The 25,838-nt window shown below is 27.1% G+C and overlaps 1 protein-coding gene across 2 annotated transcripts in view; it reads right to left on the bottom strand.

The window, feature by feature from the left end:
• The window catches only part of LOC100201864 (protein virilizer homolog), an 80,448-nt gene that overhangs the window by 31,124 nt on the left and 23,486 nt on the right, over window positions 1-25,838 (bottom strand). For both annotated transcript variants that reach the window (XM_065813180.1, XM_065813179.1), the window contains exons 4-14: window positions 14,965-15,013; window positions 14,664-14,841; window positions 14,056-14,423; window positions 13,792-13,893; window positions 11,039-11,191; window positions 8,842-9,024; window positions 8,532-8,722; window positions 5,073-5,226; window positions 4,627-4,781; window positions 4,350-4,533; window positions 4,025-4,232 (exon numbers count right to left, since the gene is read on the bottom strand). In XM_065813180.1, the coding sequence (XP_065669252.1) occupies window positions 4,025-4,232; window positions 4,350-4,533; window positions 4,627-4,781; window positions 5,073-5,226; window positions 8,532-8,722; window positions 8,842-9,024; window positions 11,039-11,191; window positions 13,792-13,893; window positions 14,056-14,423; window positions 14,664-14,841; window positions 14,965-15,013 (1,925 nt within the window). The remainder of the gene's footprint in view (window positions 1-4,024; window positions 4,233-4,349; window positions 4,534-4,626; window positions 4,782-5,072; window positions 5,227-8,531; window positions 8,723-8,841; window positions 9,025-11,038; window positions 11,192-13,791; window positions 13,894-14,055; window positions 14,424-14,663; window positions 14,842-14,964; window positions 15,014-25,838) is intronic.

Here is a 25,838-nt window from a genome sequence, read left to right as displayed (position 1 = left end):
CTACAAATACTATAAAGAACTCAATTTGCTATAAAATCCCTTACATGTGACCATTTTCCAAAAATTATTTAAAATTGACTATACACTACATAATTTTTGTCTTTTTTAAAATTGACTGCATAATTTTTATCTTATTTGAGTTTACCGTAAACTCTTTAGACAACTAAATAACTAGCCAGACAAGTCTTATTTGAAAATGATGAAGAAAAAAATTAAATCATTATCAAATTTTTATAAAAAACCTGTTGCCTGCAAGCCACATGTGACTACCAAGCTTTTTGGCACAATCCAGTAGACATTTATTAACAGAAAGGTAATTTTAAGCAAATCTGGCAGAATAAGTTTTAAAATTTTGACATAAAACAATGGTAAGAAGGCATTTAGAAAATTCAAATTTTCAAATGGTTTTACCAAATATAAAAGTAACATGTTTAATATAAATGTAAATTTTTCAAGATATAAACATTTTGTTGTTCAAAATAAATATATTATAGCAACATATGTGATGGGTTATGAAAAAGTTGTGCAAAAAAAAAAAATAATAACATTGTTAATCATTATACCAAACGCATACCAAATAATGACACTTTTTAGTTATGGCTCATTACTAAGGTTAAATTCAGTGGCCTTGCAATAGGGTAGACAAAGTACAGAGGGCCACCTAGTCAATAATAGAACTGCAAGTCACCAAGTTTATTATAGGGCTGCAAAAATTGCAGAAAAACCATTAAAAGGATAAATTTTGTCTTTGGGCCACCAAGTGTGTTGCAGGATTACTGGTTAAAATTCTTTAAAAAATATTTGGAAGAAAAACAAAAAGTTAATTTATTTTTTATTAAAAACATTTCTTAGTTGCATTAAAGTTTTATCTTTAAAACTGATATAAAAAATTAATAAAACAACAAATTTCTATTAGAAATTTATTAATAAAGAATTAGTAAAAAAGGTTTCTTACTGCAAAACGAGTAGGGTAGTTCAAAAAACAATATTTTTGAAAAATATCTGCAGCGCTCACCTTAATGTGTTCTATATGATAAAATAGCAATGGATTTAAAAGTATTTTGAATAAAAAATATTATTAGTGGTGCATCAAGACCCTTGAATATTTAATGGGTCCCTAATATTAATAAAAAAAAAATTTTTTTTTCAAAAGTATGTCTTGTTAAGTCTCAGAAAAAAAGAAATTATATAAAAACTTCAAAAATAATCATTTTATAAAATAACATTGATAAAAAAATATATAACTAAAAAACTTTGTAAAAACGGATATTTTTTATTTTTAGTATTTTAAATGATGATTATTTTTGATATTTTTACATAATCTCACTTCAAAATTTTTTTATTAATATTGGGGGACTCATTATATGTTCAAGGCTCTTGAGGCACCCCTAAAAACATTTTTTATTTAAAAAACTTTTAAATCCAGTATTATTTTATTATCTAGAATACATTAAAGTGCAAGCTGCAGATATTTTTCAAAAGTGTTGTTTTTTGAACCACCCATATAACTAGGTTTTAATTTAAATTTTACATTAAGTATGTCAATTAGTTTCAAAATTTGTCTTATTTATTTTACAATGGTGCATAAAATGTTGACATTTTTAAATTTGAACTACATGCTTTTTGCAGTACAAATGTGAACATTTTGCATGGGAAAATTTACAACAAGTTAATTGCAATATTTACAAAGTTATTTATTTATAATATTTCAATTTTTATCGTAAAAAATGTCAAGAGTTCAAGACACTGTTTCATGGTGTGTGAGACCATTAAAAATTTGTGGAAGGCAAGACTTAAGAAAGCATAAACTGTGAAGAAAATTAATGGACAATTAAATAGATCTAATATCTAAGTCCTAACTGTTCTGAGAGGATTTTTGAGTTGGCCGAAATGAACTGCAAGAACCAAACTCGTAAAAATACACTTTATGCTGCATAATAAAGTTGCATAATTATGCTGTAGCATAATTAAGTTAAGCATAATAAAGTTGCATAATTCAAGCTGCTCAATTTTAAAACTTGTTAGAGAAGCCAGAAATTTAAGATAATCGAAGCAAAGACTTATCCACAAAGATTTAGGCCTGAAGAGTTTTGAAAAAGCAAACAACAGCTCCTAAGTAAAGCAACAAGAGAAAAAACAAAAAAACAACCGCACATTTTGTTGGATTTCCTCCAAGCTGACTACATTCCTGTGGTTTATGCAGATGAAAAATTCTTCACTGTTTAGCCTGATCTGAGTTAGTGCAATGCCTAGATCAAGTCTAGAAGAGACATCCCCATTGAAGACAGAACCATTCTAAAGAGATAGCACCCTGTAGTAGTTATGGTTGGGCTAGGATCTGCAATGACAGACCTATTACTTCTCCAGTTTTTGTTCCAGAGTGGGAAAAATCAACTCAGAAGTCTACATTGCATTTTTGATGAAGCATTTGCTTGCCCTGGTCCAAAAAAAATTTCAAGCAAAAACAGTGGGCCTTTTAACAGCATTCTGCAAGATGAAATTCCTCATGTTTGGACATCAAAAGTGGCCATCTTCATCACCTGAACTTAATCCAACAGATTTTTCTATTTAGTCACTGATGGAGGATATGAATTTAAAGAAAGGCTATCAAAATGTCGAGGCTCTAAAAGAAGAATTGACCAAGATATAGGCTAAACTAAAGAAGGACATGCTGCAACGAACTTGTGAACAAGTACCTGAATGTCTTAAGTCTGTAATTTCATCAAAAGGTGATTATTTTGAGCAAAAATAGTTTTTTAATCTCTGTGTTCAGTTTATCTGAAAATAAATGATTTTCAACATAATCTCAATCCTACTCTGATTTTTCACATTTTTCAATTTGTCTCACAATGTTTCACGCGCCCCCTGTATTTATTTTATTTTTAGGAAATCGACAACAGGTTGCTGGAATCGAAGTGCAAACAAATGTATGAATAAAAACAGTATGACAAACAAAGCCTAGTTTGTTAGCATTGATATTTTTCAAACCTTTATTATAAATATATGTGTGTGTATTTTGACTATAATTTTAAGTTTGTATATTGAATTAATATTTGGTTAGTTTTTGATGTCTTGTTGAAGCATTTTTGAAACTTGCTTGCAAAAAAAACAAATATAGGTCTCCCAACCATAGTAGTTTGCATAATTAGTAGTATTGCATCAGATAGGTGTTAATTATTGTTACTTTTATAATGCTAAACACCAATCTGTATTAATGTAGAATATCATAATAAAATAATCCAATTGAAAAACTTTCTTAGGAGAAAACCACTTTACTTTTAGCTACAAATAGAATTAAACATCTCATGCAAAAGTATTTATAAAAAGCTAAAGACCAAAATAAAGAAAGTCACCAGATAAGACACTCTTTTACCATATTTTTTTAAACGACATTGCTTCTGTTATATTAAGCAAAATTATACATGAAAATTATCATAACTCCAGTGAAGCAAACAATTATTGTCTAATCTCTGCTTTACCTACACTTTCAAAACTTCTTAAAAGTTCACACCCATCTTAGCGATTATCTTGAAAAAATGAGTTGTAAAAATAGACAAGAACAAAAATTGTTTTGCAATCATTTTTTATTGCAACAACAATAAATTCAAATAAATAGAGAAGTATTAGAAAAAATACCAATAAAATGCTGTGTCTATCAAAGCTACTCTCAATACTTTGATCAGTTCTACTGCTCTTAATATACTGCTCATGATATTTTAAAATAATTTTAACAAATGCCTTAAATTTTAAGATGCCATTACTTTTGCATATTATGTATGTTTTATGCTGAATAAAGTTAAAAAAGATTTAATAAGTTTATATACAAATATGTTATTAATCTAAACAAGAAAAAAAAGTATATTATTCAGAACATCAAAACATTTACCTAAAAACCATGAAGTCAAAAAATTGTGCAAAAAAACGTCAACATATTTATTACAAAAACATGGGAATGGAATTTTTTAACTTTATGGAGTTTTATATTGAAAACTAAACAAGATACACAAAAAAATGAAATATAAACCTTTGTTAGAAGATATGAGGAGGAATATTAAATCTCTTATAGCTGCATAAACCTCTGTTTCACAAAAAAGTGGTGATGAAGCAAGCACCAGGATTGATTCAAGAAAGCGACGCCGTTGCAAAAGATGAACAATTACTTGATAACAATCCTGCAGGTTTCTATCATGCAAGCGAGCTGTAGTAGGAAATGATTGGAGATTTGGCTGTCTCTAAATCGATGAGACAATTTTTCTCAAAGTTTCAAAAATATATGACTTTTTAAAGAAAAAACAAATAAATTTTTTTTCAAGTTAAATATTTTTAATAAAAAAAATTTATTGACTTACTATAATTGAGTTTCCATTTTCAAGTACCTCATAAACAGTTGAAAGCACAGCCAACAAATCACTCATATCTTTATTGCTGATGTTAACATCTACTGTAAACTTTTTCTCTTTGGTTTCAGAATCTATATCATTTTTCATATCAGTTTCATCTTTTGACAAAGGCCGGGGTTGACTTTTAGCAATTCTTTAAAATACAACAAAAGGCAATAACACAATGCATTAACACAACTCAAAAATTACAAAATTTTGTTACAGGAAAGACAGCAAAAATAAAAACCTTGCAGTAACAGCTTGTAGTTTAGCTACAGCCTCATAAAAGTGAATCTTCTGAAGCAAAGGTTTAATAGCAGCTACAACTCTTGCATTTGTTTGATCAAGTAAATAACTTATTAAACGTCCATAAACAGTCAGTTTTTCGGAATTCAATGAAGACTAATAAATGTTGAAAAAAAAGAAAAAAAAGAAATTTTTAACAAATTTTTTAGCTAAAACAATACATTTCAAAATTACTATTAAATTTTTCTTAATTATTTTAAAAAGCCAAAATGCAAATAATTAAAAGGTTAAAAATAGTAAGAAATAAAAAAAAAAACTTCAAAAAAACATCATTGTTATTATTATTAGTATACTAATGGTATCAATGACAATATATTAACTATGTTATAAGCAACTATTGAGTTACAGTTATAAAAAATAAAGATAAACAAAAACTATTTAGTCTACCTCCTCACTCCAACCAAGCATCATCTCCATCCCAAACACAGTGTTGGTAGTAGCATCTAGGGCTTTTAAAATAATTAATTTCATAGATGAAGCCATATGACTTTGATACAATAAATCAACTAACTTATTCTGAACATCGCATTCCAACAGAAGTCTGAAAATTGCCCCCCAAAACATTTTAAATCAAAACTAATATATATATATATATATATATATATATATATATATATATATATATATATATATATATATATATATATATATATATATATATATATATATATATATATATATACATATATATATATAAAAATTATGTTAGTGTATTTAATAAATAGAGTGCTCAATGTTCTTAAAGGCCCTGCAAATAGGAAATTCAAACAATGAATCTGAAATTATGAATTGAATCTCGAAAATTGAATCTCGAAAATTATAAAAGTTAGTGTTTTTCCTATTTAAACTATTTTTTAAAATGTATCGAGCTAACTGTGAAAGAACAGTAATATTTTTTCCAGTGGGCAAAATTTGACCAAAATGAGGGGGTTGTAAATTTTACAAGGTCAACTTTTGTACACTAAAATATAATTAGATAAAATTAAAAAACTGTAGATAAATTTAGTATAAGATGTGAAACTAAATGTTTTATTAACTGATTGCCCTGACGCTTGGGCACAGGAGGTGAGCTTATAGGGATATTCTTGTTACCAGGTTAAAATTACTGAGATTTTTGCAAAACATTCTGATTTGACCTAAGCATGAACATACTTAAGTTTGATTCAAAAAAGACATTTTTTGAACATCTTTTGAATGTTAAAAAAAGGTTTTTGCAAGCCAAATACCGCTGGACATGTTACAGAGATATGAATTTATGCTAGAGTTTTGTACACCTAAAGTTGTTTTGTATGTTTTACTTCAAAATATGAATTAAAAACTTTATTTGGAGAAAACTAGAAATTAGTTTACATAAAAGTTTTCTCAAACTTATTGCTTTCTATGAAACAGACAAAGTATAAAAATTTTATATTTTTAATTTTTTAATTTCAAATTGTATATCATTACACAGTTTAAAAAATGTTTAAAAAAGTTAATTACAACATTTTGCAAAAAGTCTTGCAATTAATTATCAGATTCAAGATTGACTGTCTGTTTTAAGCAATCTAAAAAAGGACTTTTTGTCAAATCACAGCAGTTAGCACGTCAGCTATAGAGCGAAAAGATCTGTCTGACAGTAAGTTATTTGACTCAGGATGGGATGCTAGAAATTTGTTAATTAAAGACTCAAAGCCCTTGCTAATAACAGCTGACTGATCGGACGATAGTTGGAGTGGTCAGAATGTTCTCCAGAGGTTTTAAAAATTGGAACCATAGATCCTATTTTCCAGCAAGCAGGAAAACAAAATTCAGTCAAGCACTTATTAAATAGTTTAGAGGAATTAATATTAAACTTATTATTAAATAAACTTAATCGTCTTGTAGCGGTTGTTTATAAATAATAGTAGCCTATGTAAATTTAGTTTGAAATTTACCTCACCTAAAGACAAAGCTGAATTGTTTGCGAAGAACTTCTCATCAATATTATCTCTTGTTTCCGCTAGTTGCATTCTACCTGATATAGTAAACAAACAGGTTGATCCATTGCTTGACCTTTGTATCACTCCAGCTTCTGTATCTAAAGTGATTTACTGCTTAGACTCTACTACAGCTTGCGGTCCGGACAACATACCTATTATAGTCTTGTAGAAGTGTTCTCCAGACCTGTCATCTATACTTTCAAAACTATTTAGCATGTGCTTATCAGTCTTGTTTTCCAGCTTGCTGGAAAGCAGTATCTGTTATATCTATTTTCAAAATTTCTGGAGAGCGATCTGACTAATCTAACTACCGTCCCATTAGTTTTCTTACTAATAAGCAAGGTTTTTGAGTCTTTAAATAACAAACACTTAATCTCTCATCTTGAATCTAATAACTTTCCGATCATCAATATGGATTTCAATCTTCTTGTTCTACTGCTGATTTGTTAATGGTAATAATGGTTTTATCATGCATTAGATAAATGTGGAGAGGCTAAAGCTATCTCTTGACATTTCTAAAGCTTTTGATAAAGTTTGGCATGCTGGTCTTCTCATAAGCTCTCTTTTAACGGTGTATCAGCTAACATTTTTAAGATTATTAAATCCTTCCTTACCAATCATAGTATGAAATTTGTCCTTGATGAACAGCACTCTTCTTCATATTCTGTAACTTCAAAGGCTCCTCAAGGTTCAATCCTTGGCCCTATACTTTTTTTGATTTACATTAACGATCTCCCAGAAATTCTCACATCAATGGTGGTATTGTTTTCTGATGATACTACCGTTTACTCTTGTCTTGATAAGAAGCCAATCTCTCTTATTGCTTAGAGGGGCATTTGAGCTTGAAAAGGATCTCACTTCTGCTACAGCATGGGGCTCTCAGTTGCTGGTGAACTTTAACTCAGATAAAACTCCATTTTTTTCAGCTAATTGTTATCACAATAATCTAGATCTTCCTATATATAACGGTAATGTACTTGATGAGTCATTTACCTTTCATCTTCTAGGATTAACTCTTCCAATCTTTCTCGAAAAACCATATAACAAATTGATTGCAAAATTAGCATCTGCTAAGGTTGCATCTCTTTATCGCTCTCGTTTCTTTCTTACTCTAGATTCTATTCTTGATCTCTATAAATCTTAAATCTGTTCTTGTATGAAATACTGTCGCCATATCTGGGATCTTCCAATGATGTCCTTTCTTTCTTAGACAAGGTGCAAAAACGCATTGTAAACATAGTTGGACCTGCTCTTGTAGCCAACCTCCAACCATTATCACATCGTGGTAATGTTGCTTCTCTTTCTCTTTTCTATAAATACTTTAATGGGCACTACTCTAAAGAGCTAGTGTCTCTTGTGCCATCTACTAAAATTCATTCTCATGTTACTTGTCATTCAATTAAATCTCATCCTTTTATTGTGACTGTTACTAAGGGCTCAAAAAATTCTTATTTGTCTAGTTTTTTTCCTCAAACATCAGTTTTTTGGACTTTACTTCCTTCATTTTTTTTTATCTGATTCATATAACTTGCAATCTTTTAAGTCATCTGTTAATTGTTATCTTGCTTTATAAACTTCATCTTTCAGTAACTTTCAGCTCTAATGGTGGTTGCTTGCAGCCTTGTTGGAAGCGAAGATGTTTAAAAAAAATTAACGCCAAAATTTCAAAGTTCTAATTAGCAATGAATGTGTTAATTTAAAAGTTTTTTATTATTTAATTGTTTTATTTAACTAATTACTTAATTAAACCTACATATTTTTAAGCCTACATTTAAAAAAAACTTTAAGTTTATGTATGCATGTTTGTATGTATGTATGTATGTATGTATGTATGTATGTATGTATGTATGTATGTATGTATGTATGTATGTATGTATGTATGTATAACCTTTGATATTCTTCACAGCAATCAGCAAGAAGACATGTGAGTTTGATACCAGCTTTAAGAAACCGAATATTTACAGCAAGAGGTAACAAAAGTGCGTGGTCCATATTTAGTGCAAAAACTGCCCATTCAGTAATAATGGAAAGAAAATGCTTTTCCTTGATTTTCTGAGAGGTCTGAGAGTGTAGATAAGCCTTAAAATTGAAATAATAATTTTTGAGAATAATTATTTTAGTAATAGTAATAAAAAAAGAATATATTAAAACCAAAAATACAGCAACTAATGTAACAAATATTTTTTATCAAATTATACCATTGCTGATGGAACAATATTAGGTAATTCCTCAAGCATAGTAACCCATTTTGCATCTCGTTCAGCTTCACTATCAGACACTACAAAATCTTGTAACTGCTTAACTTGAATTGGCTCAATTTGAACATCTTTAAAAGATTTCACAAGACGCTCAAACTCGCTATCAACATATGGATCAATAAACTAAATTAAAATGCATCAGGACTTAAACTTGCAATAGCAATATTTAAAAATATATAATATTTTTTGTACTTTTAAGTTGACTTATGAATGCTACTAAGAACACAACTAAGATTTAAACAACATGTAGTAACTACGGAAATATAATCAGCATATGTTATTATTAACAACTAATCTGCCTTCATAATTATAAAACAAAATGAAAGAGCTATTAAAAATTAATTTGTATAATAGTAAAATAAATATCAGCAAAAAATCAATCTGAAAAACTTTTAAAAAAGATTCACTAAGTAGAGCTTTTTTGGAAAAATAATTCAAAAAATTCTGAAGTTTGGAAAATGCACTCTCTAATTTATACTTTTCAAAACTGTTTTAACCTCAACAAAGCTGAGGAATTCAGCACCACTAAGGAGCTATCTTGCTCTTGCTAAAACTATTCTACAACCTCTCAACCCCATAAAACACAAACAAGGCTACTGCATGGAGAAATAAAGCTGTGTGTAGTACTACCAGGGACATAGTGAGAGTCAAACTTGGTACTTCTCATTTACTAAGTAAGTGCTCTACCACTACAAATGCAAAAACCATAAAATAAAAAAATGCAAAATTTTTAGTAGAGCTACTATATTAGTAAACAGCTCATTTGAAAACAAACATTTTTCAAACGCCTGAGTACTATATTATTATATTGGAAATGATATATATACATTTTTTAAAGAGATATTGACAGTTACCATTTGTTTTTTTTTGATAATTATATTGTCTAAAACTTTAAAAAAGAAAAAACTTTGATTTTTAATTCAAATGTTTAAGAAACGAAAATACAGAAATATATTTGGCTAAAAACTAACATCAAAAAATTAAATTGTGATTTTATGTTTATAATATTCTTATTTATTTCTATTTTGTCTCATTTTCAAAAGTATATCCTGCTGCCATTGTCATTGATCTGATAATGTTGTTTGAAATAATAAAATATTGAACATTTGAGTTTAATCTGGATATTGCCATGACAATTGATGTAACTTATAGCAAACTTAAAAAAAAGTCTATTTAAAAAAATAAATATTTTCTTTAATTATAATTTAACAACTTAAAAAAATAACACACACTATTAACATAATAAAACTGTAGTAGATATATATTTACACATATATTTATTAAAGTAGTGGTGTGGTGGTAGAGCATTTGCTTCCGAACCAAAATAAATAGAGTTCAATCCCTACCATGCTCTTTCTAGTAACTCACTCAAAGTGTTTTTCTGTATAGCAACCTTGTTTGCCAATTTGTAATGTAACAAGACAACAACCCTAAACACTTGACTAAACTATGCAAATACTATCTGCTTAGTAAACAAATAGGTTAAAGAATCGTGGAGTGCCAGCTTAAGAATCGTAGATAGTATGTCACAAGTCATCACAAAAATGTTAAAATCTAAAGCTTGAATGGAAAATCATGTCACCATTCTTTGTTTATTTTATTAAAAACAATCTTATCTGTAATATTATGAAGATTTCTATTACATGTTTGTAAAATGAACAATTTTTAAACTAAATACTAATATATCTTGTGCAGATAGACCTGGGGAGAAACCTAAGCTGTGTGTGAAGCTAACTTATTTAGAAAAAAATCTTTCATAAAAAACCCTTAATTAAATTGTGGGTAAGGTCATTAGCACTTTGCGCTAACAAATTAAAATTATTTGCCTTATCTGACTGTGTGTAGAGAATATTACAATATAACTTTGTTGAATTACTTTTTTATTTAGACAAAGAAATTAACATAAGCCATAAAAACCCTATTTTTCCAAAGCATCAATTCTAAAAGAGTACTGCTTCCCAAATACAATATATATATATATATATATATATATATATATATATATATATATATATATATATATAATATATGTATATATATATATATATATATATATATATATATATATATATATATATCTATATACAATTAAAAAAAAAACAAATTTATATACAAGTAATAATTTTGAATTAGTTACTTTTAATGGTGCAAGAGTACATTGATATGGATTAAAGCTAAGATTAACAGATGACCATGCTTCATCATTGTCATATTCAACATTTATTAGATCATCATAGTCGAACTCATTTGGCATATCATCCTCGTCGCTTTCTATGTCTTCATAAGCAATCTAATGATAAAAAAATAATTTCTTATTAAAAAAGATTTTTTGAACTCCACTGCGACTGATAATTAACAAGTTCACTTGTATGTTATTTGTGTGTTATTACCAAGTTCACTTGTAAGTTATTTGTTAATTTAGTTTTATCAAAGGTATACACACAAATATCTTGTAAATATTATAAAAAGAATATTGTAATAAACCATGCAATCATGGTTAAAGTTGCAAAAGTTATAGTGGAAGTGTTGGTATTTGAGGCCGCTTTAGCTCTAATGGAGTAGGTGTAGATAACACTTATTAAAATTAAATCAAACAACAAACCTATATAAACAATACAAAACTGCATGATTCCATCAGCAGACAAGCTGATTAATCAAAATGATAGAAGTATTAACTAGATATAGGATCTGATTTTACAGTTAAAGCATTGATTGAAAAAAACTAGTGAGACTTAATACTCTGGCCAGTTCGACCATCAATTTTGAGTCCAATCAAATCAAATATCTAGTTTAAAATAAGAATAATCTTCTTATTAAATACAAAAAAGTACATGACAGATATTTTTAATATTTGTTTCAACTATTATTTTTGTTGAGCTGATTTTAATATATTATAGATTTTTATTGATAAATTATATTTTTATCCTTAATGTTTTAATATTAATGTCTAATTTCAGTTCTTTTTGGAAGCCATTACTTATATTTTGAAATTTTATTATTTTAATTAAGTGTAGTAAATTGTTTTCAAAGTATTCTAGGTTGGGAATAAATGATAAGGCATTTTTTGTTTTGAGTTCCTTCAAAAAGTGAGCTAGGGCATGTTAATAAAATTAAATTGGACAAAATTAATATTATTCAAAAAAAAATTAAATTTGCAGTAGTGGAAAAATATCACTAATGTTATAAATTGATTTTTTTAAATTAATAACAAAAATGAATGCACATTTATAAAATTTGATATTAATGATTTTTACCTCTCAATTACAGCAAAAACTTTAGATAAAACAATAGAAAAGGAAAAATCCACACTAAAATACGGACGACACTATTCATCTAACTAAATATTACAAAAACACTTTACTTTAATAAGGAGACATGGAAGAAAAAAACCATGCACGGATGCTTTGATGTAACAATGGCAAGTTACATCTGAGCAGAAATTTGAGAATTTCTAAAACTAAAAAAGTTCATTTTAAACCAATTAGGGTTGTATCACGATAATGGTTTAATAGTAATGTAAAAAAAATCAGGGTCTTAACTTGACAAAGTCAGAAAAATATAATAGAAATTTTCAAAAGCATTGCTTCCAAATTGAACTAAATCAAAACACTTCTAATGAATATATTTTTAACTCTTCTAAACACGTGCATGAAGATGCTCTTAAAAAAGCAGATTGAAAAATTTCAAGCTAAAATTTGAATTAAAAATTGCAAAAAAAGCGAATTAGAAATGTATTTTGGTTCAACCCACCACACAGCAAAAATGTTTCAACAAGTATTCGAAAAGTGTTTTCAAAATCAATAGACAAACATTTCCCTCCCTCTAACAAATTGCAAAAAAATTTTTAACAGATATACTATTAAAGTAAGTTATAGCTGTATAAAAAAAATTGAAAGACCAAAATATTGCATTGATTACTAAAAATGAACTTCTTAAATACTGAAAAAATACTAAAAATTGTAAATGCAAACAAAAAATTGACTGCCCTATGAATGGCAAATGGTTATCAAAAATTATTATTTAAAAATACATTGTTTCCTTACAAAATAACCCTGATGAACAATATATTGGCTTAATCGAGGGCGAATGGAAAAAACATTATGCCAACCACAAACAATCTTTTAAACGTATAAAATACTCAAAAGAAACAATGCTGTCAAAATATATTTGGCAACTAAAAGGAAAAAATATTAATTTTAAATTAAACTAGTCTATTCAAAAAACTGTGCCTGCCATTTTAAAGAGATGTATACTATGTTTACAAGTAAAATTTGAAATACTCATTTGGATCAAGAAAATTTACTAAACAAAAAATCTGAATTAATTTCTAAATGCAGAAATGAAAATAAATTCCTTTTAAAAATTTATAAAAACAAATGATCAAACTAAAATTATCCTAATTCTAAAGAACTTATTTCATAACTAATTTTTTAATTTTAATGTAGTTGATATAACTTCCTGGTTGCAAAATAACTACAGTCATTATATAATTAACTATAACAATTCCCAACTTCCTGTAAAATATTTTTTCAAAAAAGATGTTTAAACATTTTTCCTGATAAACCTACAGAAGGAGAAACAGCCTGTCATTTTTTTTTTTATTTTAAATATATTTTTACTAATTTATTATTATTCTGTTCTTTAAGAACATTGAGCACTCTATTTGTAGAATCCACTAACATAATTTATAAATATTTTTATACAATTTTATATATATATATATATATATATATATATAATATATATATATATATATATATATATATATATATATATATATCAATAAAAGTACTTTATATAAATGTATTTTAGATGTGTATGAAACATCACTAATATCATACTTATATTGCCAGACTTTTAAAATTTAAAAAAGCAATAGCTTTTTTTTACCTGAGCACTTTTTTTAGACACTACTTCCTCATGCTGATTTTCAAAGAACTCATTTTCAGGACTTAATGGCTCAAACAATTCATCTGATATGTTTGTTGGCTTCTGTTTAAATTAAGTATATTTAATTTTTTAAAGATTATAAGCAAACTAAATGTATTTGTATTAATAGAAAGAAAATAAAAAGAAATAAAAATGGCATTGAAAGTCAAAACAAAGGATAAAGAGAGAAATAAAAAGATGAGCAAAATTTCAAATAATTAAAACCTGATCTGTAGGATGTGTTTGATCATCTCTTCTCTCCCGTTTATCGTCAAATCTATCATGATTGTCTCTAGTATTATAGTTATCATTGCGAAATTCAAAATACTCTCTTCGCCCACTCTTTCTATCATCATCAAATCTATTACGCTTATCTTTGACACGCCGATCGCGGTCTTCCTCTTCTCGCCTGCGATCCACTCCTATTCGTCTATATTCCTCACGATCTTCTCTTGGGCTTTGATTGAAACTTGGACTGTAATTAGATAAATGTGGAGGAATATTAGAAGAATGAACCTCCATATTTTGAGTTTGAATATGAAGTTGTTGTAGACCAGCAATCTGACCTAATGCAGGATTAATCTGAGAAATCCCTAGCGATATAAAATAATTATAATATATTATGATCAAGAACTCATATTGTATAATATGAAAATACTATAGTGCTATTTTATTAACTGCATATTATATTGCAAAAAATGCTTTCAAAAAACTTATAAGAATTTATTAACAAACACAAATAAGCCAATAAATAACGTAGTCATCAAATAAAAAATAATACCTTATAATAGGTATACACTTTTATCCTAATATTTATATTATATAAAACTTACCTGGGGGTAAAGCACTCATCAAATGATTATCAATAGTTAAAGGCAATTGTCTAGCTATTTCCATTGGAGGAGGTGGTGGAACTTGCAATGGGTCTTGGTGAAAAGGAGCAAATGTTCCATATATACACATTGTTAACTCTTTATACCAACTCCGAACCAAAGCAAAGTTTGTAGCAACCTAAAATTTAGGAAACTCATTTATTTTTAAATTTTGAAATGACTTTATTCATTAAATTATTTAAAACATACTTTAGATTAAAATTAAATATGTTATCAAATAAAACAAAAAAATAAACAATACTTTTGTTTGAACAATCAGTTGTATACTTTTTCCTTCTTCATAGTCTAACCTAAGTAATTTAACAATAAGAAAAATTAGGACCACCAGATGTTAAAGCCCAAAGTTGAAAGTACTTTTACAAACCATTTAGTAAATATAAAATAACAAATTTGCTTAACCACTCAAAAAAAATTTATTCAAATACTTTTAAATCATTATATTTATATGTATGTATGTATGTATGTATGTATGTATGTATGTATGTATATATATATATATATATATATATATATATATATATATATATATATATATATATATATATATATATATATATATATATACAAAAATCTATTGGTCATAATATAAAAGGTATATAATATAAAATTTTAATATAAAATTTTAATATAAAATTTATAATATAAAATTTTGGAAATTTTAATATATAATATAAAATTTTAATATATAATAATATAAAATTTTAATATATAATAATATTTTATAATATATAATAATATTTTAATAATATTAATTTATATATATTATTTTAATAATATTAATTTAATAATATATAATAATATTTTAATATATAATATATAAAATTTTAATATATAATAATATAAAATTTTAATAATTCATAATATAAAATTTTGGAAATTTTAAACCCATTGAAAATTCTGTAGTATATGTGGTGCATTGGGCTGGGTAACACTCTGTGTGTATATATATCAAGCCTTCATGTAAGATGTGTGCGGTCCCATGCCTTATATGACCACGCATATAATACATTGTTTTGATAATTTGGTCATAACTTTTTGCAAGTTTTGATAATTAGTGCTTTTAAAAAAGATGCTCAAAAAATAAAGCAAACTTAAATTAAAATAAACAATCCTTAAACTGTAAGCAAAAGTTTAAAAAAAAGTTTATAACAGCTCTATCAATCTTTATCATTCTCTCCCATGATTAAATAGGCTAATACAAAGGCGAATCCATAGTGAGGGAGAGGGCCATAAGGGCACCTGCCCCCCCCCCCCTTCTGATATTTTATTTATTCTTATGAAATTAATATATTTAACAAGGCACAATGTTTAAAAATGTAAGTTAATTAGGCTGTTTATTCATGCCATGAAGTTTAACATAATTTTTTGGTACAAATTTTAAATTTTATTTAAAAGTTAATAGGATACAAGGTACGAAAAATTGACAAACATACGCACGTTTGTTGAATGAACGAAAGTGAACATCACATTTCTTTAATTTATGCTAATGCTGGCGTTTGATTAAGATTTTTCGAAACAAATGCATTACTTAAGCAATTTTTTTTCTGATTTCCGATTTAATTTTGCGATTGATAGTTTTTTATTTATTATAAAAAACTATTTAAAATAAAAAACATTTAATTTCAGAGACTTTAAAAAAAAGCATTCCATAACATAATTACTTTCTTCAATAGCGTTACTTTTAAGTCAAATAACAAAGTTCATTATTTTTAAGTAAAATAACTAAGTACGCTATTGAAAAAAGTAATTTTGTTTTAGCATGGTTTTTGCATGCGCTTACAAAAGCATGCAAAATTTTACTTAAAAGGATTACTTTTGCAATTACTTCAAAAGAAACCATACTTAAACATTATGATTGTTTTCTATTAATGAAGAAAGTGATCATAATGTTTAAGCATGGTTTCTTTTAAGTAAATAGCAATTGCATTAAAAGTTTAAAGCAAATGCATTCATTTTAAATAAAATTTTACATGCTTGGTTTATTTTTAAATTTTCTTATTTTTATTAAAATGAAGTAACGTTTGTTTGCATATTAAAAACACTTTTTACAAGTATGGAAAAAAAAAGTTGTGGTGAAATATATATAACCTAATCAAATACATCGAACTATTATCTTTATTATAGTTTTCATTTATTATTGTCAAGATTCATTAAAAAAAAAATAATTGTTGTCTTGGGATAGTCAAAAAATAGTTTGCATATGCATTATTTCAAAATTATTGTAATTATTTTGTTAGTAATGTAAATAATTTTTTTTATTAGAAATTATATTTCCACAATAAAACTGTTTCTATGATTTTTTGATAGCTTCTGTACTCATTTTGCCTTAAACTCTAATGTGAATATTTTTTTCGGTGATCGCCTTTTATTACATTGCAATAAAGTACTTGGGAAATTTTGTACCAGTTTAATTGTAATTATGGAATCAATTAAATTAAAAATCGTATTTATGTTTGCTTTGTTTCTTTTTAGCATTTTTTTAAGTGCTAAATGTCAAAACTTGCAAGTTGTCAAAAGAAAGTATTATGTGTGGTCATAAAAGGCATGCGAACATATGCCTCTTACATGAAGGCCTGATATATGTATATAAAATGTGTATATATATACATATATCTGTCATTTTCATATATCATTGAATTCGAAACCAAATTTTTTTTACACAAAAAATTAAAACTTACAGCCATATAATACCTTTACCCAAAATGAGATGGTTATAATATTAGATATATCATTTGTATATGACTGTCATGAAAATATCATTTGTAAAATGCAAAAACCATCTTATGAACAATGTATAATTGAGATGCTGCTTATTATTAAAATAATGATTGAGATAATAATGACTGTTTATTAATATTATTAAAATAATGATTGAGACAATAATGACTGTTTATTAATATTATTAAAATAATGATTGAGATAATAATGACTGTTTATTAATATTATTAAAATAATGATTGAGATAATAATGACTGTTTATTATTATTATTAAAATAATGATTGAGACAATAATGACTGTTTATTAATATTATTAAAATAATGATTGAGACAATAATGACTGTTTATTATTATTATTAAAATAATGATTGAGATAATAATGACTGTTTATTATTATTATTAAAATAATGATTGAGACAATAATGACTGTTTATTATTATTATTAAAATAATGATTGAGACAATAATGACTGTTTATTAATATTATTAAAATAATGATTGAGATAATAATGACTGTTTATTAATATTATTAAAATAATGATTGAGATAATAATGACTGTTTATTATTATTATTAAAATAATGATTGAGACAATAATGACTGTTTATTAATATTATTAAAATAATGATTGAGATAATAATGACTGTTTATTAATATTATTAAAATAATGATTGAGATAATAATGACTGTTTATTAATATTATTAAAATAATGATTGAGACAATAATGACTGTTTATTAATATTATTAAAATAATGATTGAGATAATAATGACTGTTTATTAATATTATTAAAATAATGATTGAGATAATAATGAATGTTTATTATTATTATTAAAATAATGATTGAGACAATAATGACTGTTTATTAATATTATTAAAATAATGATTGAGATAATAATGACTGTTTATTATTATTATTAAAATAATGATTGAGACAATAATGACTGTTTATTATTATTATTAAAATAATGATTGAGACAATAATGACTGTTTATTATTATTATTAAAATAATGATTGAGACAATAATGACTGTTTATTAATATTATTAAAATAATGATTGAGATAATAATGACTGTTTATTAATATTATTAAAATAATGATTGAGACAATAATGACTGTTTATTAATATTATTAAAATAATGATTGAGATAATAATGACTGTTTATTAATATTATTAAAATAATGATTGAGATAATAATGACTGTTTATTAATATTATTAAAATAATGATTGAGACAATAATGACTGTTTATTAATATTATTAAAATAATGATTGAGATAATAATGACTGTTTATTAATATTATTAAAATAATGATTGAGATAATAATGACTGTTTATTATTATTATTAAAATAATGATTGAGACAATAATGACTGTTTATTAATATTATTAAAATAATGATTGAGACAATAATGACTGTTTATTATTATTATTAAAATAATGATTGAGACAATAATGACTGTTTATTAATATTATTAAAATAATGATTGAGATAATAATGACTGTTTATTAATATTATTAAAATAATGATTGAGACAATAATGACTGTTTATTAATATTATTAAAATAATGATTGAGACAATAATGACTGTTTATTAATATTATTAAAATAATGATTGAGACAATAATGACTGTTTATTAATAAATGTAATACATTTTTATGACAATAACATAAAAAAGTAATAAGTTAATAAATCTATTCTCAGTAGCATTTGCAATATTTACAATCTTTTTTCTGTTAAAACTGATTACAGATTTTTCAAGTATTCAGCTAAGGAGCAGTTTGAAACATTGAATCTGTTCCAAGATTAATTAAAAAAGTTAAAAAGTAATAAATTACTTCAACAGCTTGTTCAGAGAAGTAGCCCAACCCATGTCTTATTACTACACAAAAAGCAACAATGTTTTAAAATAATTTGAACTTTTAATGAATTAGTTATTCAATAATCTTGAACAAGTGTTCTGTCATTTGTAATAATTGTTTGAAAGTAATTGTATAATTGTTCTAGACCTCTTTCAAAATGTTCAGAAATATACAAACTTTAGCAACTTCACTTTCACCACTATATTTGTCTATGTGATTATAAATATGATTAACATCTCTCTCCATTAGATGTAACCTTGGCGGAAAAAAGAAATCTACCACTAAATGGTCACTGATTTCTGTGTGTATCAATGGAGGATTAATAACATTGTAAAAAACTTAAGTATTTCATTTGACTGAACCTGATTGAAAAATAATTTTGTATTGTGAAAAAACTCTGAAAAAACCCAAAGTTCTAAGGTTCTCTTCTTTAAATGGCTTCATTCTTTTCCATTTGCATACATGGCAAGGTTACATAGCTTTGGAATTTGGAGATAACCCAAAGTTTAAGATAAGCTACAAATGAGCGTTTTATTTTATTATACAAATGAGTATTTTCTAAATTAAGGCCTTTATTAATACAGAAATAAAGACTTTTAGAAATGTTTCGAACTCAAGCTAGTACATCAGTTTTTACAAAACATTCTTTATACTTTGAATTCTGATTAGACTAATCATCATGATTATTTTTCTCAAATTCTAAATCTTCGGTCTCACAATCTGACAGTACGTTCAAACAGATCTATAATATAAAAATTTTATTTTTACAAAATGTTTTACCTTTAGCTTTAGCTGCATTATAACGCACTGAAACATATTTGGAATGAGAAAAATACAAACATTTATTTACCTTCAGAAAGCTTCTTTCTTTATTAATACTGATTCTGATTGATTGCTTAGGTTCTATCTTTTTTTAATCACAATAAGCAACTTAACAAATTCCTCAATATCAGCACACTTAATAATAGGGAAATTTTCTTGCAAATTTCTTTTCTTCACATCAAATGTTTGGAAATCTATTATAAACAATTTTCAAGTGCACCATCAATTATTGGAAGTACTTTGTTTACTTATTTGGAAGTTTTTCTTTTAAATGATGTTCTATTTAAAATAAAAATTTGTAAAAATTAAGATTAGCTTTATTAACATAAAAGAGCACACATCAACAAATTGTTTTTACCTGAGTGATTCAACTAGCTGTATCAGGTTTTTTATTGGAAAATGTAAGTCTTGAATGAATCCTTATTAAATCATTCTAAGTGATCTAAGTTGATTTTTTAGGGCTCCTACTGATACTTGTAAAGGTGTTGCATCTGTAGCAAGTTTAATTCTTTTTGATCCTTGATCATAGGCTTTTTCTGAGATAACCTGAGAAGCAATATGCTCTTTAACTTTAGCTGAGGTTTGAAGTTTTTTATTTCCATTTTGCTAACATTTTATTTCCACATTTGTGTTTCTTTCCTTTTCTGATGTTTGAAAAACAAGATTAACACATTTTTTCATGGGGTAAATGCAACTTGAAAAACTTATTACATCTTCTTGTTTGGATTCTTCCACATAAACTGGTTAATTTGCAAATTTTACAGTGACATATTGTAGAACTTCTGGTTAAGGCTGTAACAATGTTTTTAGACCAGCCTATCATTAATCTGGAAAGAATTTTTTTCGACCTATACTGTTCCTACATTTATCACATATGTCAGATGGCTTTTTTAACCTATCCTGTTTCTACATTAATCACATGTCAGGTGGTTTTTTTGACCTATACTGTTTTTACATTTATCACATATGTCAGATGGCTTTTTTTATGGTTGCAAACTTAATCAAAAGCAGCAATTTCTCTTTTATCATTTGAACATTTAATTGTCTTATTATTTATTTGTCTTATTTATTAATTTGATTGAACTATTAAACATTGAATTGTCTTTTGTCTTTGTTTTGTGCGGACAAAAATAAAAAGTCAAATCAGACTATCATGTTAAATTTTAAAGGTAGAATAAAACTTTTTTTTAACCTTTGTCCCAAATTGCATTTTGGGGACAAATGAATTGACCCCTAAAAAATAAAAATATTTTGGTAAAAGGAATTATTTGATTTCAGTGACATATCAAACCTAGATCTACACATCATAATAAATCCAACGATGTATAACAATGTTCTAAAATAATTTGATTTCAAAACACAGTATGATTTTTTACCTTTGTTTAAAAAATGTATTTAATGCACAAACATTAAAATTGTTGAAAAAGTTGGTTGAAAAGTTTTGAAAGCAAAAGTGAAAGATTGTCTATTTTGTAATAAAATTAGTTTTTTTATTCAACATTATCTCCCTCAAGTTGAACACACTTATTACAATGATCTTCCAATAATTTTATAATATAATGATCTTTTGGAAACTCTGCAAAATACTGTTTCCCAGTTGCAATAGCTTCTTAGTGTGACAAAAAAGGCTTTCCATGAAGGAAACACATAAATATCTGTCATCTTTAAGTATTACTAAAAAATGTTTATTGCCCTTGTGGAATGTTACCTTTTTATACATTTGAATTGGTCAAGAAAAAATAGTGACCATGGCTCTCCCCTAGCTAAATATAGTGCTTTTTACAAACTCAGCGCTAGCAAAACAATAAAAATTAGCAGGGGTTGATAGTTGGTGCAGGAAGAAATTTATTATACATCATATATCATAAATATAAGCATATATTTACTATTTATTATATACTGACATATAATATTGATATAATACATATTTTATGTGTGTCAGTAGCAACTTTATTGCTTCCAACACACATAAAACATTTCTGTTATTATGATTAACAAGTGAACAGTAGAACAAGATAATCAAAATATGTATTGGTCTCTGTCAGATAATAACTTGTTGAACTCAAGATGAGATACAAGAAAACAGTTAATAAGACTCAAAGACCTTGCTAAAAAGACTAAGACTTTATAATACGTTTTTAGACCTTGTTTAAAAAAAAGGAAATCATTAGAAGAACTACCCTAAATATTAGACAAAAAAGAGATTTGTAGAGAAAATGGAATCAAGAGTAAAAAAATGGCACACACAATAAAGAGAGGTATATATGGCTTACATGAGATGTCAGTGAATGATAATCTGATATAAAGTAGAGGACTCAGTGAGAGAGTTTCTATTCGTTAATATAGAAATATCAACAATATTGTGATAATAGTTTGCAGCGAATAGGTGTATTTTCAGCTAAGATTCACAAGTCACTACAAGCCCCAAGCTGTCACAGAAAAGAGATCAGATATAAATAGTTATTGTCATCAGCAAATAAAGCTATTTTAGACGTAAGATTTTCATTAAAAAAGATGAATAACAACACAGAATTTTGTAGTACCCCAGAAATTACTGAAGAAGAGTTAGATAAAGAAGAGTTTTGACCTTCAAGGGTTATTTTAATACTGAGGTTAAAAGAAATGACTTAAAAATTTCAAAAACTATCTATATAAAGTGAGCTTATGGAGAAGACCGGTATGCAAGACTTTATGGAAAGCTTTTGCTATGTTATCGCCTCACCATCTCTATCTAATGCACATTAGAATCTTTCTGTTATAAAAGTTAACAAGTAGGCTGTAGAAAAGGATGGTCAAAAGCCATATTGATTTTCAGAAAGAAAGTTGTTAGATTCAAGATCTTATATAAAGATATTAGAAATTTGTTAAATAAAGACTCAAAAGCCTTGATAATAGAGAAAAAACAGATAGGACGGTAATAGGAGGGGTCAGAGTGTCCTTTAGATTTTTAAAAATTGGAGCCTCAGATGTCATTTTCCAACAGGAAAGCAAAATTCAGTTAAGTACTTGTTAAATAGTTTAGAGAGTGTTGAAGTTCTGGAGAGTTGAAGAGTGTTCAAATTCTGGACTTTTTTAAGACTACGATAAGAATGTTGCAGTAGAAAAAGAGAAATGACTTTAGCAACAATACCTGAGTGATTTTGATGTCTAACAATTCATAAACCTGTTTCTCTGGAATGACAAAAAGAGCATGGCCATTAGATTCAAGAGACAACTTAGAGCAAAAGTTCTTTGCAAATAGTCGTATCCTTGGGAGAGGTAATAAGATCAAACCCCATTTATTAGAGAATTTCAGACTTACTTCAACAGTGTCATTAACTTTGTTAATGAAACTGTTGTAGATTTTCCAAAAGTCTTTAAAATCTAACTTCTTAGATAAAATACTAGATTTAGTAAACTAAGAATATTGGAGCTTGGCATCAGAAAACACTTTGTCTCTTACAATAATAAAAAGACATTTTTTAAGACCGTTGTTCATATAAAAATGAAACAATCAAAATTAGAAACAGCAGCTGCATGAAAAGGTAAAAACAAGAAGCCATGGGATAGAATGACACTTGAAACAGACGAAAACAAGAGACATCAGCATAATTAAAGACCATCATTAAGAAAACCGCAAACAGAATCCTAGTTAGCTTTAAGGGAGAAGTAAGACGTGCCATAATGGGGTCTGAAGAGAAAGTATAAATGATTTAGAGTGATCTTAGCATGGTCCAAACCACATTAAGGAGAACAAGGAGAAACTAAACAGAAGAAGAACAATAAAAAATAATGTGAAAAGTGATTGAGTGAAGTGTACAAAAAGGAATGGTAAGAAAACCTCCTTTACAACCAATAGGTGAATTGATAGGTATGAATATGTCCAAGCTCATGAGTAGAGTCAAAAAAAAGTGTTTATCAACTTAGACAAAAAGCAGTCTAACATGGATCTACAAATCCACGAGCCTAATAGGTAAAGGAATGCAAGGCTGGTAAACACAATTTTTCTGCTTACCCCTTTATTTATTGCCTAGGAAGCTTTCTACAAGAAAGTCACTGGATGCAGTTAACACATGCACAAGATGAGTGTTTTAATTGAGAAACTATCACTAGCTTCTACTCAACCAAGAGCCCCAAGGCAGGGGTAATTTATGTTGGAATTTACTTCTCCTAGCCTTCACCTAGAAAAGCCAATCTTACAAGGCAGCAGGGCAGGTTGTGCTAAACTACATGTTATGAACCTAAACCATATATCATTCAGGTCATGAACCTAAGCCATTCAGGTCATATTTTAAAAGTCCGGAAATTGTTTGGGTAAAATATCCAGAAAAAATCCGGAATATATTTTCCCTTATTTTCATCCTAATTTTGCTTTTAGCTGAGTTGTTTCAAGTTTTTTTCCAAACTTTTAAAATTTTTTTGAGTAATGAGTGAAAAAGCCTTAAAAAAAAATATTTAGTAAACTCCCGCTTGTTAGAAAAAGGACTAAAACAAATGTTGCTAAAAAGTTTAGTGTTCCTCAAAACACTTTAACTTACTGGATTACGCATAAAGAAAACTTAATCAGCAAGTATGAGTCTGGTCAAATTGGAGCAAAGAGACAAAAGTTAAATTTGGGAAAGCATGATTCGGTTCATAAAGTTGTATATAAATGGTTTATGAACACACATTTTTTTTTTTTGTTAATTAACCTCCCCAAGGCCAAGAAGGCCACTACAGATGAGGAGGCTACTTAACTGTGGTTATAACCTTCTCTCAACTCTATAACTTCGAAACACAAACTGTGACGAACAAGGCCGCTGCACAGAGAAACAAGTTGAGCACGGTACTACCAGGGACGTGGTGGGGATCGAACTCGGAACCTCTTGCTTATAAAAAAAATGCCACGACACCACTACCGCATTTGAACACATGAACAAAATGTACCAATTGGTGGACACATCATTAGAGAGAAAGCTTCAGATTTTGCAAAAGAACTCAACATTGCGGATTTTAAAGCTTCAGAAGAGGGGCTTCAGAAGAGTGGCTTGATCAGTGGAAAAAAAGACATAATGTTGTTTTCAGAACTATTTCTGGCAAAGAAAGGTTGTGTACAGAGGAAATGACATCAAGTTGGGTGCAAACCCATTTGCCCTCAATCCTCTAAAGGTATGAATTGAATGATGTTTACAAAGCTGACGAGTTTGGTTTATTTTATGAACAGCCTCTGATGAAAAGCTTTCATCTAAAAGGTGAATGACGTGCAAGAGGAAAATTAAGCAAAGTTCGTTTAACAGGCTTAGCAGCAGGAAATTGGGTTGGTGAAAAGCTGCCTATATTTATAATCAGAAAAGTAGAAAAACCACAATGTTTCAAAGGTGTCAAAAGCCTACCTTGTGAGTACAAGTCCCAAAATAAATCCTAGATGGACTCTAAAATCTTTACTGATTATGTAAGAAAGCGTGATGCAAAGTTTAATGCTGAGGGTAAAAAAGTTGCTCTAATCATAGATAACTGCCCAGCTCATTCTAATGTTGACAATCTCAAAGCAATTGAATTAGTATTTTTACCACCAAACACAACTTCTAAAACTCAACCAATGGACCAGGGAGTCATTAGGGCATTAAAGACTTTTTATTACATGAATGTTGTGAGGAATATATTGACACTGGTAAAACGACCCCAAATTTCAACATTTTTGAAGTTATGAGCATGTTGGTCAAGTCTTGGGATGCTGTATTGACAAACACTGTA

This window comes from Hydra vulgaris, chromosome 12, assembly GCF_038396675.1.
Source record: "Hydra vulgaris chromosome 12, alternate assembly HydraT2T_AEP".
Classification (NCBI taxonomy): Eukaryota; Metazoa; Cnidaria; class Hydrozoa; order Anthoathecata; family Hydridae; genus Hydra; species Hydra vulgaris.
The sequence above is the reverse complement of the archived record's forward strand: the minus strand, read 5'-3'. Positions and strand labels throughout refer to the sequence as shown.